The sequence below is a fragment of the Sapajus apella genome, unplaced genomic scaffold (genome assembly GCF_009761245.1).
Source record: "Sapajus apella isolate SASKATOON/1434 unplaced genomic scaffold, GSC_monkey_1.0 scaffold61, whole genome shotgun sequence".
In the NCBI taxonomy this organism is placed as follows: Eukaryota; Metazoa; Chordata; class Mammalia; order Primates; family Cebidae; genus Sapajus; species Sapajus apella.
Window position 1 is genome coordinate 9,140,657 of NW_022437001.1, and position 12,318 is coordinate 9,152,974.

The 12,318-nt window shown below is 39.7% G+C and overlaps 1 protein-coding gene and 1 pseudogene across 1 annotated transcript in view; one reads left to right on the forward strand and one right to left on the reverse strand.

Annotated features, from left to right (window-relative positions):
• The window catches only part of SMARCA5 (SWI/SNF related, matrix associated, actin dependent regulator of chromatin, subfamily a, member 5), a 42,498-nt gene extending 38,271 nt beyond the window's left edge, over positions 1–4,227 (reverse strand). The window contains exon 1 of the mRNA XM_032246493.1: positions 3,571–4,227. Coding sequence (XP_032102384.1) covers positions 3,571–3,747 — 177 coding nt within the window. The 5' untranslated portion in view covers positions 3,748–4,227. The remainder of the gene's footprint in view (positions 1–3,570) is intronic.
• LOC116528941 lies at positions 127–1,937 on the forward strand (annotated as a pseudogene).
• Positions 4,228–12,318: the final 8,091 nt, after the last annotated feature.

The following is a 12,318-nucleotide window of genomic DNA, read 5'->3' on the forward strand; positions in this document are numbered from 1 at the left end:
TGTTCATCCACCAAAGAAAAACTGGCAGAAGTATAATCTTCATTAATGATGCACAAATCTATGCTTGGCAATACATGCTATAATGTAACTATCTGTGACTAAAAAGTTGTGGGGAAGAGGCGTAATATGGTACTGGAACAAAAGGTAAATGACCTTAAGACAAGCCTAACTTCATTGCTAAGACCCTTGGCACTTGTGTGAACTTATGTTCATCATAAATCTCTGGTCTCCATATGTAAGTGACAAAGCCACCTACTCAGTACAGTTTACAAAATTCCAAATGTCATGAAATGCAACATACAAAAATAAAATGTGCTTTCCAATAGTTGTCATTATTTCTTCCTTACATTATAAAAAAAAAAAAAAAAAAAAAACAATTCCAGGCATCTTGACATCATTATCATTATTGGCTAATAGGTGGTTATTTAATCAGTCTAGTCAAGAGATGAGGATCAACACAGAAGAGTTCCACATTGCCAGAAGAACAACTAAAAAACAAGTTGCTCCATTGACCTATCAGTATCAAGCAAAAAGAAAAAAAGAAAAAAAGTAACTGAATATATAAGGCGGCTATTTCTGAGAAAATCAGCTTTGTCACACACAAAAAAATTCATGAATGCTGTTTATTCTGTGCTTTTAGAAAAACACCTTAGACCACACTTTCAAACAAGAAAAAAGCATTTATAGAATATTCATTTTCCAAGTACAAAACAGATTAAGTTGTGACATTAGGCATGTGTGCTGAAACTTACTTTTTATCAGTGAATTGCAGTGATTCTGAATTTTGTTAAACAGAAAACAGACTGACAGTACATTTTAAGAGACAAACACAAACACACAAACACACACACACACACTATAATGTGAAAAGGAAAAAATTAAAATGAGTCAGTGATAAGATGGATGAAAAATAAAAGTGGTCCAATACAGGGCTGCGCAGTGGCAGTGCAAACTCTGAGTTCGCTGAGTTTCAGGAATTACTCAAGGTGATGAGGGCAACTGATGACAGAATAGTACATGAATTAAACACTATGTTTCCAAAAGCTTCCTCTGAAAGAAAAATTGATGCCAGCCAAAACTGTAAACAACTTTATGAGTCTCTGATGGCAGTTCATGACAGTAGAGTCAGAATCATAAAAAAATTGTATAGCCCAGACCTCAGCAGTAGTAAAAAAGCTCCGAGAAGAGAGAGAAAAGAATTTGGACGATTTAACGTTATAAAAGCAACTTAGGGAAGAACAAAGTTTGCCATGAAGATTATGGAATCAGGGAGTTCCTGTAGATGTTACAGCTCTACCTCTTCATTTTCTTTCTGAGGAAAAAGACTCAGAGATAGCAACATCCCCAAACCCAGAAGCTATCGCAATGGATGCAATCAGAACTCAATGTTTAAGAAGTGGCACATGGTATGAGCTGGAAGGTGTTTAATGAATGCTGCCAAATTCATTTCAAGTCTCCAAAGAATGAATAAAGAGACATACTTGGTTTTTTTTTAAGGACCAGGTCATCTCATAAGAGCTAAGCATAACAGATATCAACAGGGTGGGCTTCCTAGAATGATTTCTGAGCCAACAGTCCAAGACCTTTTGTTGATTTCTGCCCCACTTAGCCAAGTGGGGCAGAAATCAACAAAAAGTATAAATAATTCCAATATAACTCAAGTATAAATAATTCCGATAATTATGGAGAAATCAACTATTTTTATACTGATTCTGTTAAAAAAAATTTGTGACTATTAAAATAATTTTCTGAAAACAAAATAAAATTCCTAATATTTCTATACTAGGAAAGTAAAAACGGCTATGGTATTCAATAAATTCAACTGCCAATTTTTTTTTTTTTTTTTTTTTTTTGTAAGAAAATAACAGAGCAAAATACGTGAGAAAAGGCTCACTTTTAAAGGCAGACCCGAGTTTTATTACAGGTTCTACCTACCAGAACTCTATTTCCCCATCTGGCAAATGAAAATATCACTAATTTAATACGGTAGTGATAACATCTATACTCATTTTTAAACTTTAATTCAATTTTCATTAAAATAGCAATTTCAAGTCAAAATACTTAAGGCTTAAAACTACGCTGCATCCAGATACTGACACATTTATTTTTCCAAAATTTGGATAACAGACCCTTTTGAGAAACTGAGGAAAACTATAAACAACTTTTTGTAGAGAACTGGACATTTACACACGTCTCGGGTTTTCAAACCCCTGAAGCCTTGAAACAGGAATCCAAGTTAAAGAGCCCTGGTAACCCGAAAGAACCATTTCCGTAAGAGGAAAAAAAAGGCAACACAACATATTTTAATTTGAAGGAAATCTTAATCACAGAAAACTACAGGACCTACCAGGAGTTCCTAAGTCAATAAACCTACCCTCACCACCAGAAGTTCTTTAAAAGATTACTAACATTAATGTTACTTAACCCCAACTACCCAAATACAACTCCTGTGCCAAATACCTCAATGGTAAACTACCCTTTCATTTCCTTACCTTACCGTATTCTGCATCAAGACTCATCTTCGGAGCAGTATTACTTTCATTCTGTCTAAGAATAGGAAAATCCCATAAAGCTTTGGGCTCCAACTTACAAAGTATCTCAAAACATGTCGAAGGCCAAGAACAAAAATTGGAAGGAGCAATTACTTTGTTCCCAGATATCGCAAAGCCTGGGAGCATATCCAAGAGCTCCGCCTGGCAGCTCCCCCATCTTTCCAGCCCCCTCAGTGCTGTCAGCATCCCTCGGCCAACCCAAACCCAGAAGTCTCGGCAGCGACTGGTGCTAATTTTTTTTCTTCCTAAGGCCAGAAGCTAAAGAGAGGAAAAGTGCCAGACTGAGAGCCCATCAACTGCGCCAGGTTCTCTAATTCATTCATACACTTATTCATTCCCCCTAAATTAGATGGGGATCCGAGACAGCTGCTGCTGCCTTGGTCGCTTCCCTCCCAATGGAACAGTGCCTGGGAGGGGCCTCCTCTCCCTTCACTGAAGCAGCTGCGCCCCGCTTATCCCCACTGCGCACTCGGCCATCCAGCTCTCGCCATTGTTTCGGCCCAGAACAGATACCGCCCCCGCAAGTACCGGGAGGAAGAAGAGGAGGCCCAATACCTCGGACGCACTTTTAAATGCCTCCTTCACCCCGCCCGTGCATCCCGCTCCAAAGGGGTCCCCGCCTTTTCCCGAAGTTTGGTGGAAACTAAAACCCACATTCAGAGATAGGAGTGGGAATTGCGGGAGTCTAGAAGGGAAAAAAAAAAAAAAAAACGGATGGGTTCCCCTAGGCCACTGTAACCAAGAACATCTGTTCACTGAGGGTGTTCGAAGATTTGTCAAGATTCACCAAAGAGACAAATAATTTAAATGTGAGAAGCCGGAAATCCATTTTGCTTGGCCCGAGTAGGTTAAGAACAAGGGAGCAAGGGTGAGAGCAGCACTTCGTATCCACAGGGTGTGAGGCTGAGTCTGGTGCAGAGAGAGAAGCCCGGCTCTGCGCCCGATCGCCAAGATCCGGCGAGGGAGCCAGCTCCTCCTCCCCGCTGCGCCCGCTCCCCACGCCGCAAGCCGCCCTCACCTCCATCTCCGCGTCTGCGGAACCCGCGCTGGCCGCAGACGCAACCACCTGCGCCGCGACGCCCTCAGGGCCGCCTTTGTTGCTGCTGTTGCTCCCGCCGCTGGCGGCCGAGGCTGCTGGCTTTGAAGGCGCGCTCTCGGGAGGCGGGGGTGGCGGAGGCTCGGCCGCGGAGGACATGATGTTCCCTCTGCGTCACCCGCTGCTGCCAGAGGCCGGGTCCGGCGGGGATGGACCGGGAGGCCTAGGCCTGGGTGGCTACGTCGCAATAAACTGGTGGAGGAGCGAGACTCCCACCCGAACGCTCCCCCGCGCCGCGCCTCCGCGACGGGCCTGAGCCGGGATCAGGAGCCGCACACTCTAAGACGTTCTGCTCTTCCGCGGGGCTCTGGGTTCCACCGACGCTTACCTCACGGCGGGAATCACATCGACGAGGGTGGGCGGGGCCAGACAGGTCACTGAGGTCAAGGAAGGCGGGCTGATTTAGAGGATGGGGGAGGGTTGAGGGAAGGGAAAAGGAAAACGAAAGACAGACTGAGGCTGGGAAAACGCTTCACCGCCTCCTCTTCCTCTGGTAGATACCTTCTATCTTGCCAGCATTCAGGACGACTACCTACGCCACCGACTTTCAACCCTCGCGAGATTCCCTATTGGCTCACTGGCTGGGTCCCTGAAGCGCATGCGCATGCTGCCCTCCTTCCCTCTGGCCCCTCCTCCTCCGGACCTCTAGTGGTCTCGAGGGAGAAGAGTCGACGGGACCTCGAGGGATCGCCCAGAGACGTAGCTTTGTGCATGGGCTTCCTGGTAGGACGCGAGCTCTGTGTTTTAGGATTCCATAACGGCTCACGATTCTCGCTGTGTCTTCTGGGCCTGGCCGAGATCGGAGGGGCCTGACTGGGGTCGGCGGCACTCCCTGAAAACTTGTCTTGGTCTTGTGCTGCCCATTCAAACTTGGAAGTCTGTGTCTGGCCCCAGTAATTCTGCGGTATCCGCATAGAGGCGTGACGCCACAGCCTTGACGACGCTATGGTTACCCCAAGTGACGTCTCACTGTTTTGTTGTTAAAAAAAAAAAGGGGGTCCTTTAGTGTGATTTTTTTTATTATTATTATTTTTTTTGGCCCTCTCATGTTAGCTACCGCAGTCATTTCTAAATACCCTCTTTCCTTTAGGTACAGACTTAAATGTTGCTTCTGAATTTATATGCTAAAAGTAAGCAAACAACGTGCACACTACCACGTAAGAGAAACACAAGTAATATATGGGGAAGATAGGTGGTGCGATGTAATCTTTTCCTCAAGCATCAAACATGAAAATTAAAACGTACATTCTCCTTAAAGAAGTGTTAACAAATACTCAGCACTAATTTCTTTGGTTTTTTTACTTCTTTTTTTTCTTTTCTTTTTTGGAGACGGTGTTTTGCTCTCACCCAGGCTGGAGTGCAGTGGCGTGATCTCGGGTCAGTGCAACCTCTGCTCCCGCGTTCAAGCGATTTTCCCACCTTAGCCTCCGGAGTAACAGACTATAGGCACGCGCCACCAAACCCAGCTAATTTTTGTATTTTTAGTAGAGGCGGGGTTTCACCATATTGGCCAGACTGGTCTAGAACTCCTGACATCGTGATCCGTCTGCCTCGGCCTCCCTAAGTGTTGGGATTACAGGCGTAAGCCACCCCGCCCAGCAGCACTAATTACTTTGTATACTGCTTTAGGCAGTCTTCAATGCAGCTTAAGGGTCTTCTTCGTTCATCTCCTATGAAATTTAAATACAGTGTAGTCTATTTGATAACAAATATGCATACTTCAGTAGATTCTCTACCCAGCACAGGGTTTTATTTGGCTTTTTTTATTCCCCATATCCAGTACTCTAAAAATGTTCGTTGAATAAAGGAGACATTTTTCAAGAATTGAAATTTGTGGTGACTGGTGATGTTGAATTCCAAACAGAAGAGATCCCTTGTGACTATATATCCTGCAATTTTTTTAACTAATGGAATGACAGTTCTTTGAGGTCTGGAAAAATGTCCTCAGTCCACTAGAAATGCCAGTTCTTAGACTAAAAGGAAATGTCTAAGCATATATGTAAAGATAAATACCTGCAATGATGTTCATCACAGTCTTCATATGTAACTGCAAAAAGCTAACAAGAATAGGCTGAATCCCATATTAAAAGTTATGAGTTTAAAACTGTCATACACCCAGAAAATGAACTGTTAACCTTTAACAACTGTTAATGTTGAATAATGGTTGTGTTGTTGTTTTGTTTTGTTTTGCTTTGTGACAGAGTTTCCCTCTGTCACCCAAGCTGGAGCGCAGTGGTGCCATCTCAGCTCGCTGCAATCTCCAACTCCTGGGTTCAAACGATTCTCATGAGTTAGCCTCCCGAGTAGCTGGAATTACAGGCACGTACCACCACGCCCGGCTTATTTTTGTATTTTCAGTAGAGACAAGGTTTTGCTGTGTTGGCCAGGCTAGTCTCAAACTCCTGGTCTCAAGTGATCCGCCCGCCTAGGCCTCCCAAAGTGCTGGGATTACAGGCATGAGCCACCGCACCCAGCCAAAGAATGTTAATTATAAATTGTTAACTGAAAAACAAATGTTTTAAAGTTCAAAAATGTACATAAAAGTTGGAAGCATATTTACAAAAGTACTGAAAATAATTACTGTTGGTATTTCCTAATTCTTTTTTGCTTGACTGCATTTTTTTCATTTGTCCAAAATGAATTTGCCTTTTTTTTTTCTGAGACTGAATCTTGCTCTGTTGCCAGGCTGGAGTGCAATGGTGAGATCTTGGCTCATTGCAACCTCCACCTCCTGGGTTCAAGTGATTCTCCTGCGTGAGCCTCCCAAATAGCTGGGACTACAGGTGCGTACCACCACACCCAGCTAATTCTTATATTTTTAGTAGAGATGGGGTTTCACCATGTTGGCCAGGATGGTCTCAATCTCTTGACCTCGTGGTCTGCCCACCTCGGCCTTCCAAAGTGCTGGGAGCCACCACAACCGGCCTTTTTGTTTTTTAGGCAGTGGTTTGCTCTGTCTCCTAGGCTGCAGTGTGGTGTCACAATTATGACTCACTGCAGCCTCCGCTTCTTGGGGTCCAGCAATTCCCCCACCTCAGTCTCCCAAGTAGCTGGGACTACAGGTGCATGCCATCACACACCTAGCTAATTTTTGTATTTTTCGTGTGTAGACAGGGATTGACTTGCCCAGACTGGTCCTGAACAACAATCAGGGCTCAATCTATCTACCTGCCTCAGTCTCCCAAAGTGATGGGATTACAGGTGAGAACCACTGTGCCAGGCCGCTGAATTTTCATATTATTGCATTAATAAAACTTTTTTTAAATTTTCAGCTTTATTGAGGTATAATTGACAAAAATTGCATATATTTAAGGCATACAATTTAAAGTTTTGATATATAAACACATGGTGAAATGATTACCAGAACTAAGCTAATAAGCATATCCATCACCTCATGTATTTACTGCCTTCCAGCATGGTGAGAACATTTAAGATCTACTCTCAACAAATTTCAACTATGCAAACCGTATTGTTAACAATGGTTATTATGCCGTACATTACATCTCCAGAAGTTATTGATCCTGTATAACCAAAATGTTGTATCCCCTGACCATCATCTCCCCATTTTAAGAAAACTTAATTTTAAAAAATGTTCTTTCAGCAAAAAAATTATGTGGAAGAGTAAGAAGGTAGTGTCTAAGGTGGAACCTGACATATAGATACCTAAGAAATACTTGATGAATAGTTTTTTATTATTTACATTAAATGTTTCTTCACTTTTTATAGTCTTAGGTGGAAATCTTGGGTCTTGGTCTGGAAACCCTAAAGTTATACATAGGTATATAAAAGGAAGGATCTTAAGTCTGATAACTATTTAAGGAAAGCAATAAATAACAAGGAAAACAATGCACATAATTAAATAAAAATTGCCTCCAAAATGGGGATTGTCTTTTAACCCGTGCATTTATATGTTGAGTTCTTTTTAGGATTGTATGAAAGCTGTATTAGAATCATCTGGGGGGAAATTATAGAGAAAAGATAGAAACTAGAAAGAGAACACAAGATGTTTGAACTCGGTTATCTAGCATAAGGGATAGAGAAAAAGATTTTTGGCAGAGTCCAGAACAAGAAAGGAAAAGCAGAGAGGAGCTACAGAAAAGACAGGATGCCTAGAAACAGCTACAGGGGCATTAGCTGTGTTCCTCAGGCAGATGGCAGTACTAACAGGGTGGCCAAATCACAAAATCCTGCTAAAAGGCCAAAACTAGCAGCTAGTTGTGGAATTGATCACATCATGTAGAATTCATGTGTTGGTAAAAGAGTAGGTTGGGGAGCAGGCAAGCTTAGATTCCAGTTCAGGGTCTGGAACTTTGTAGCTGTGTGAATGCAGACAAGTTACCTAAACTCTTTGAAATCAGTTTTCTCATCTTTTTATTATTATATTATCCTAGCTTTATTTTGAGATAATATTCTTATTATGATGTCATAAGAGTTAAATGAGACAGTACAAGATGCTTGATACAGTGCCTGACATATAGTGAGCTCTGGGTTCAAGTGTTAGATAGTCTTATCCTTAAGAATCTTAAATCGGGTTTAGAGTATAGTTGGAAGAAGTGGAACCAAAGAAGGAGGAGGGTCAGGGGTGTGGTAGCAAGAAAACACCAGAAAGGATTAGAGCTTTAGCCATGTTCCCAGCAACAGACTGCTACAATGTAAAACAATGTTAGTGTTCTATCTCCAATATGTATATACACACTTTCCACCTAAAATTTCTTGTTAGATTTAATGTGCTAGAACAGCATGTACAGTACAGAAATAAAATAGAACAAAGAGATGTTGCCAGAGGACAAAATATGCCAAAGAGCCAGAGCTCTCTGAGCATGTGTCCTTGAATGGTAACAGAAAGGAGTTAAAAGTTTTCTCAAGGACAAAGTAGAAATGCAACACCTCTCTTCCTTGCATACTTATTTTGTCGAAGCCTAAGAAAATAAAGTCTGATTACTACAAGACAATAAAACAGTATTGAGTTTGTATATAAGAATGGGTACTTCCAACACCAGATACCAATGATTAAACCTTGTATGTATCTTTTTTAAAGTTCTCCCACTTAAGTCATTTGTCAATACACAGAGATTTCAGTTAAAGAGAAACATCAACTGTGCTGTTAATAAATAGGTAAGAGTATATTCCCTTCATTCCCCTCATATTTAGTCATCAAATAAATAGTGGGGGACTTTGTATCTGCTAGGCATATATGCATATATTTATGTAGTCAAAGCTGTTCAAGTTCTCTCTGCATTTCTTCCTGCTCATGAAAAAAAATTTCTTTTTTGTTGGACTGGTTAGTCTAGGTAAAATATTTATAGGAACCCAAATATTATGGTCCAAAGTTATATTTTAACCACAATTCTTGAAACATTATTGAAAGAATAAACTACAAAGCTTCAATTAAGAAGTTAGACATTATTTATTTTTTATCTCATTTATTAAAAGAAACTTCAGACAAAGAAAATTAGGCGGCCTTTTGCTCAAAGTATTGAATATAGAAAGAAGGGAAAGATATATCATTAAAACACTAGTAAAAAGAAAACAACAGTTGCTATATCATTATTAGATAAAATGGATTTCAAAGCAAATTATGAGACAAAGAGGGACATTATATAATGATGAGAGTGTCAACCCAGAAGACAGCAATTTTAAATGTATATGTACCAAATAGCAGAGCTGCAAAATATGTGAAGCAAAAAGTGATAGAACTGAAATGAGAACTAACAGTTATATGTGGAGACTACAGCATCTCTCAACAACAGATGGTACAACTAGGCAGAAAACCAGCAAGGGTATAGAAGAACTCAACAAAAGCCAATAGGATCTAATTGACGTTTGTAGAACCTGCACAAATTTTGTTTCTTATGCAAAAGCAGGACTATACACATTCTTTTCAAGAACCCACAGAAAATATAGCAAGATAGACCATAAACAAACCTCAACAAATTTAAAAAATTTGAAATCATAGAGAATATGTTTTTTAACCACAATGGAATCAAACCAGAAATCAATAACAAAATGTTACCAGGGATATATTCAAACTAAATGACATGCTTCTAAATAATCCGTGGGTCAAAGGGAGATCTCAAGAAATCAAAAAGCACACTGAATAGAATAAAAATACAATATATCAAAATTTGTGGAACACAGCTAAAGCAGTCTTAGAGGGAAATTATACACTAAATACTTAAATTCAGAAAAGAGAATAGTCTCAGAGATAAGCTTTCACCTCAAAAACCTAAAAAAAGGAGAGCAAAGATAAATCCAAAGTAAGCAAAAGGAAGGAAATAATAAAAGTAAGAGCAGAAGCTGGGTGTGGTGGCTCACGCCTGCAATCCCAGCACTTTGGGAGACCGAGGTAGGCAGATCACAAGGTCAGGAGTTCAAGACCAGCCTGACCAATATGGTGAAACCCCGTCTCTACTAAAAATACAAATATTAGCCAAGCATGGTGGTGGGCGCCTGTAATCCCAGCTACTCAGGAGGCTGAGGCAGGAGAATGGCTTGAATCCAGGAAGTGGAGGTTGTGGTGAGCCAAGATTGTGCCATTGCACTCCAGCCTGGGCAACAAGAGCAAAACTCCGTCTTAAAAAAAAAGTAAGAGCAGCCGGGCACGGTGGCTCACGCCTGTAATCCCAGCACTTTGGGAGGCCGAGGCGGGTGGATCACGAGGTCAAGAGATCGAGACCATCCTGGTCAACATGGTGAAACCCCGTCTCTACTAAAAATACAAAAATTAGCTGGGCATGGTGGCGTGTGCCTGTAATCCCAGCTACTCAGGAGGCTGAGGCAGGAGAATTGCCTGAACCCAGGAGGTGGAGGTTGCAATGAGCCGAGATCGCGCCATTGCACGCCAGCCTGGGTAACAAAAGCGAAACTCCGTCTCAAAAAAAAAAAAAAAGTAAGAGCAGAGGTCAATGAAATTAAATACACAAAATAAAAAGCAAAGAACTGTTTTTTTGAAAAGATACATGAAATTGGCAAACTTCCAGGAAGTCTGACAAGAAAGGAAGAAAGGAAAAAAGAGAGGGAAAGAAGAAAGAAAGGAAGGTAGGAAGGAAGAAAGAAGACTCAAATCACTAATATCAGGAATAAAATAGGACCTATCATTTTAGACCTTGAAAACATCAAAAGAATAATAAGGGAATACAACACATATAAATGTAACAACTTAAGTAGAACACTTCCTTGAAAAATACAAGCCACTTTAACTCAAACAATATAAAAAAGATCATTTGAATAGCACTATAACTATTTAGGAAATTAAATTTATAACTTAAAAACTCCCAAAAAAGAAATCTCCAGGCACAGACGGTTTCAATGAAAAATTCTACCAAATATTTAAAGATGAGTTAATACCAATTCTATGCTACCTCCTACAGATAATAGAAGAGGATGATATACTTTGTAATTCATTTTATATATGAATTATATTTCTAATACCAAATCAGACAAACACTACAAAAAAAGAAAATGACAGACCAATATTGCCGATGAATATAGATACATAAATCCTTAACAAAATATTATCAGATACAATTAAATTATGTGTAAAAAGAATTATGCACCCTGACCAAATTTGATGAATATTCCAGATATTCAACACTGATTCAGTATTTGAGAATTATTGAATGTTGTCTGCCATATTAACAGGCTAGAGAAGAAAACTCACATAATTATATTGATTGATAAGGAAAAAGCATCTGACAAAATTCTAACACCCATTTATGACAAAACTGTCAGAAAAAAAAAGAGAGAGAAAGCAGAAATAGAACAGCACTTCCTCCTCTTAATAAGAAGCTTCTGCAAAATACCTACAGTAAACATTATACTTAGTGAGATTGAATTCTCTCCCCTTAAGATCTGAAACAGGGAAGGCTTACTGCTTATACCATTCCTATTCAACACAGTGCTGAAAAGGAAAAATAGAGATCACTGAAATTATCTTCAATCTGACATAAAACTTTTGTTGAAAATCAGAATAATGATTCAATTTGGCCAAATACAAATTGATATTTTTCATAATCTTTAACAATAAAGTGGAAATAATGCTAGCTTATTTGATCAATAAATCAGTATAAATTTAGGAAAAACATTCCCAACTAAAATTAGTATAGTATTGCATTATATTTAATGCTGATAAATCAGAGAAGACATAGATGATTTTATTAAAACAAAAATATTAAATTAGTCTTGTTGCCAAATATTCACCTAAACTGTGAACATGGCTTCTCTACTTGTCAGTTTCAGTAAGAATACTTTTCTTTTAGATTTTAGCACACTTAAAGTATTAGAAGTTTATTATTTTCTAGGAATTTTTGGAATATGCAATCCATATATGTGACTCTATTAGTCAATCAGAACAGGCCCCTTTAAGAGTTTGTAATTGAACTTATTGATAACATCCTGAAATGAAAAACATTACACACTCATGCAAGGAAAGTAAAATTCTGTCTTAATTAGAGACACATATACAGACAGAGAGCACTTAGAGTTTTAATTCTGAAATTTCACCCACTGGTCAACCCAACAATAAATACAACATCACAACAACTTCCCAGTTCAGATACTAAAGAGCTTTTCTCCTTCCTGATAGGCAGGAAATTCTGAATTGATTTAAGCCCGAAATAGATAAATTGACAAACAAACCAAAAGACTAACAAATCCAACACTTTATTGTCT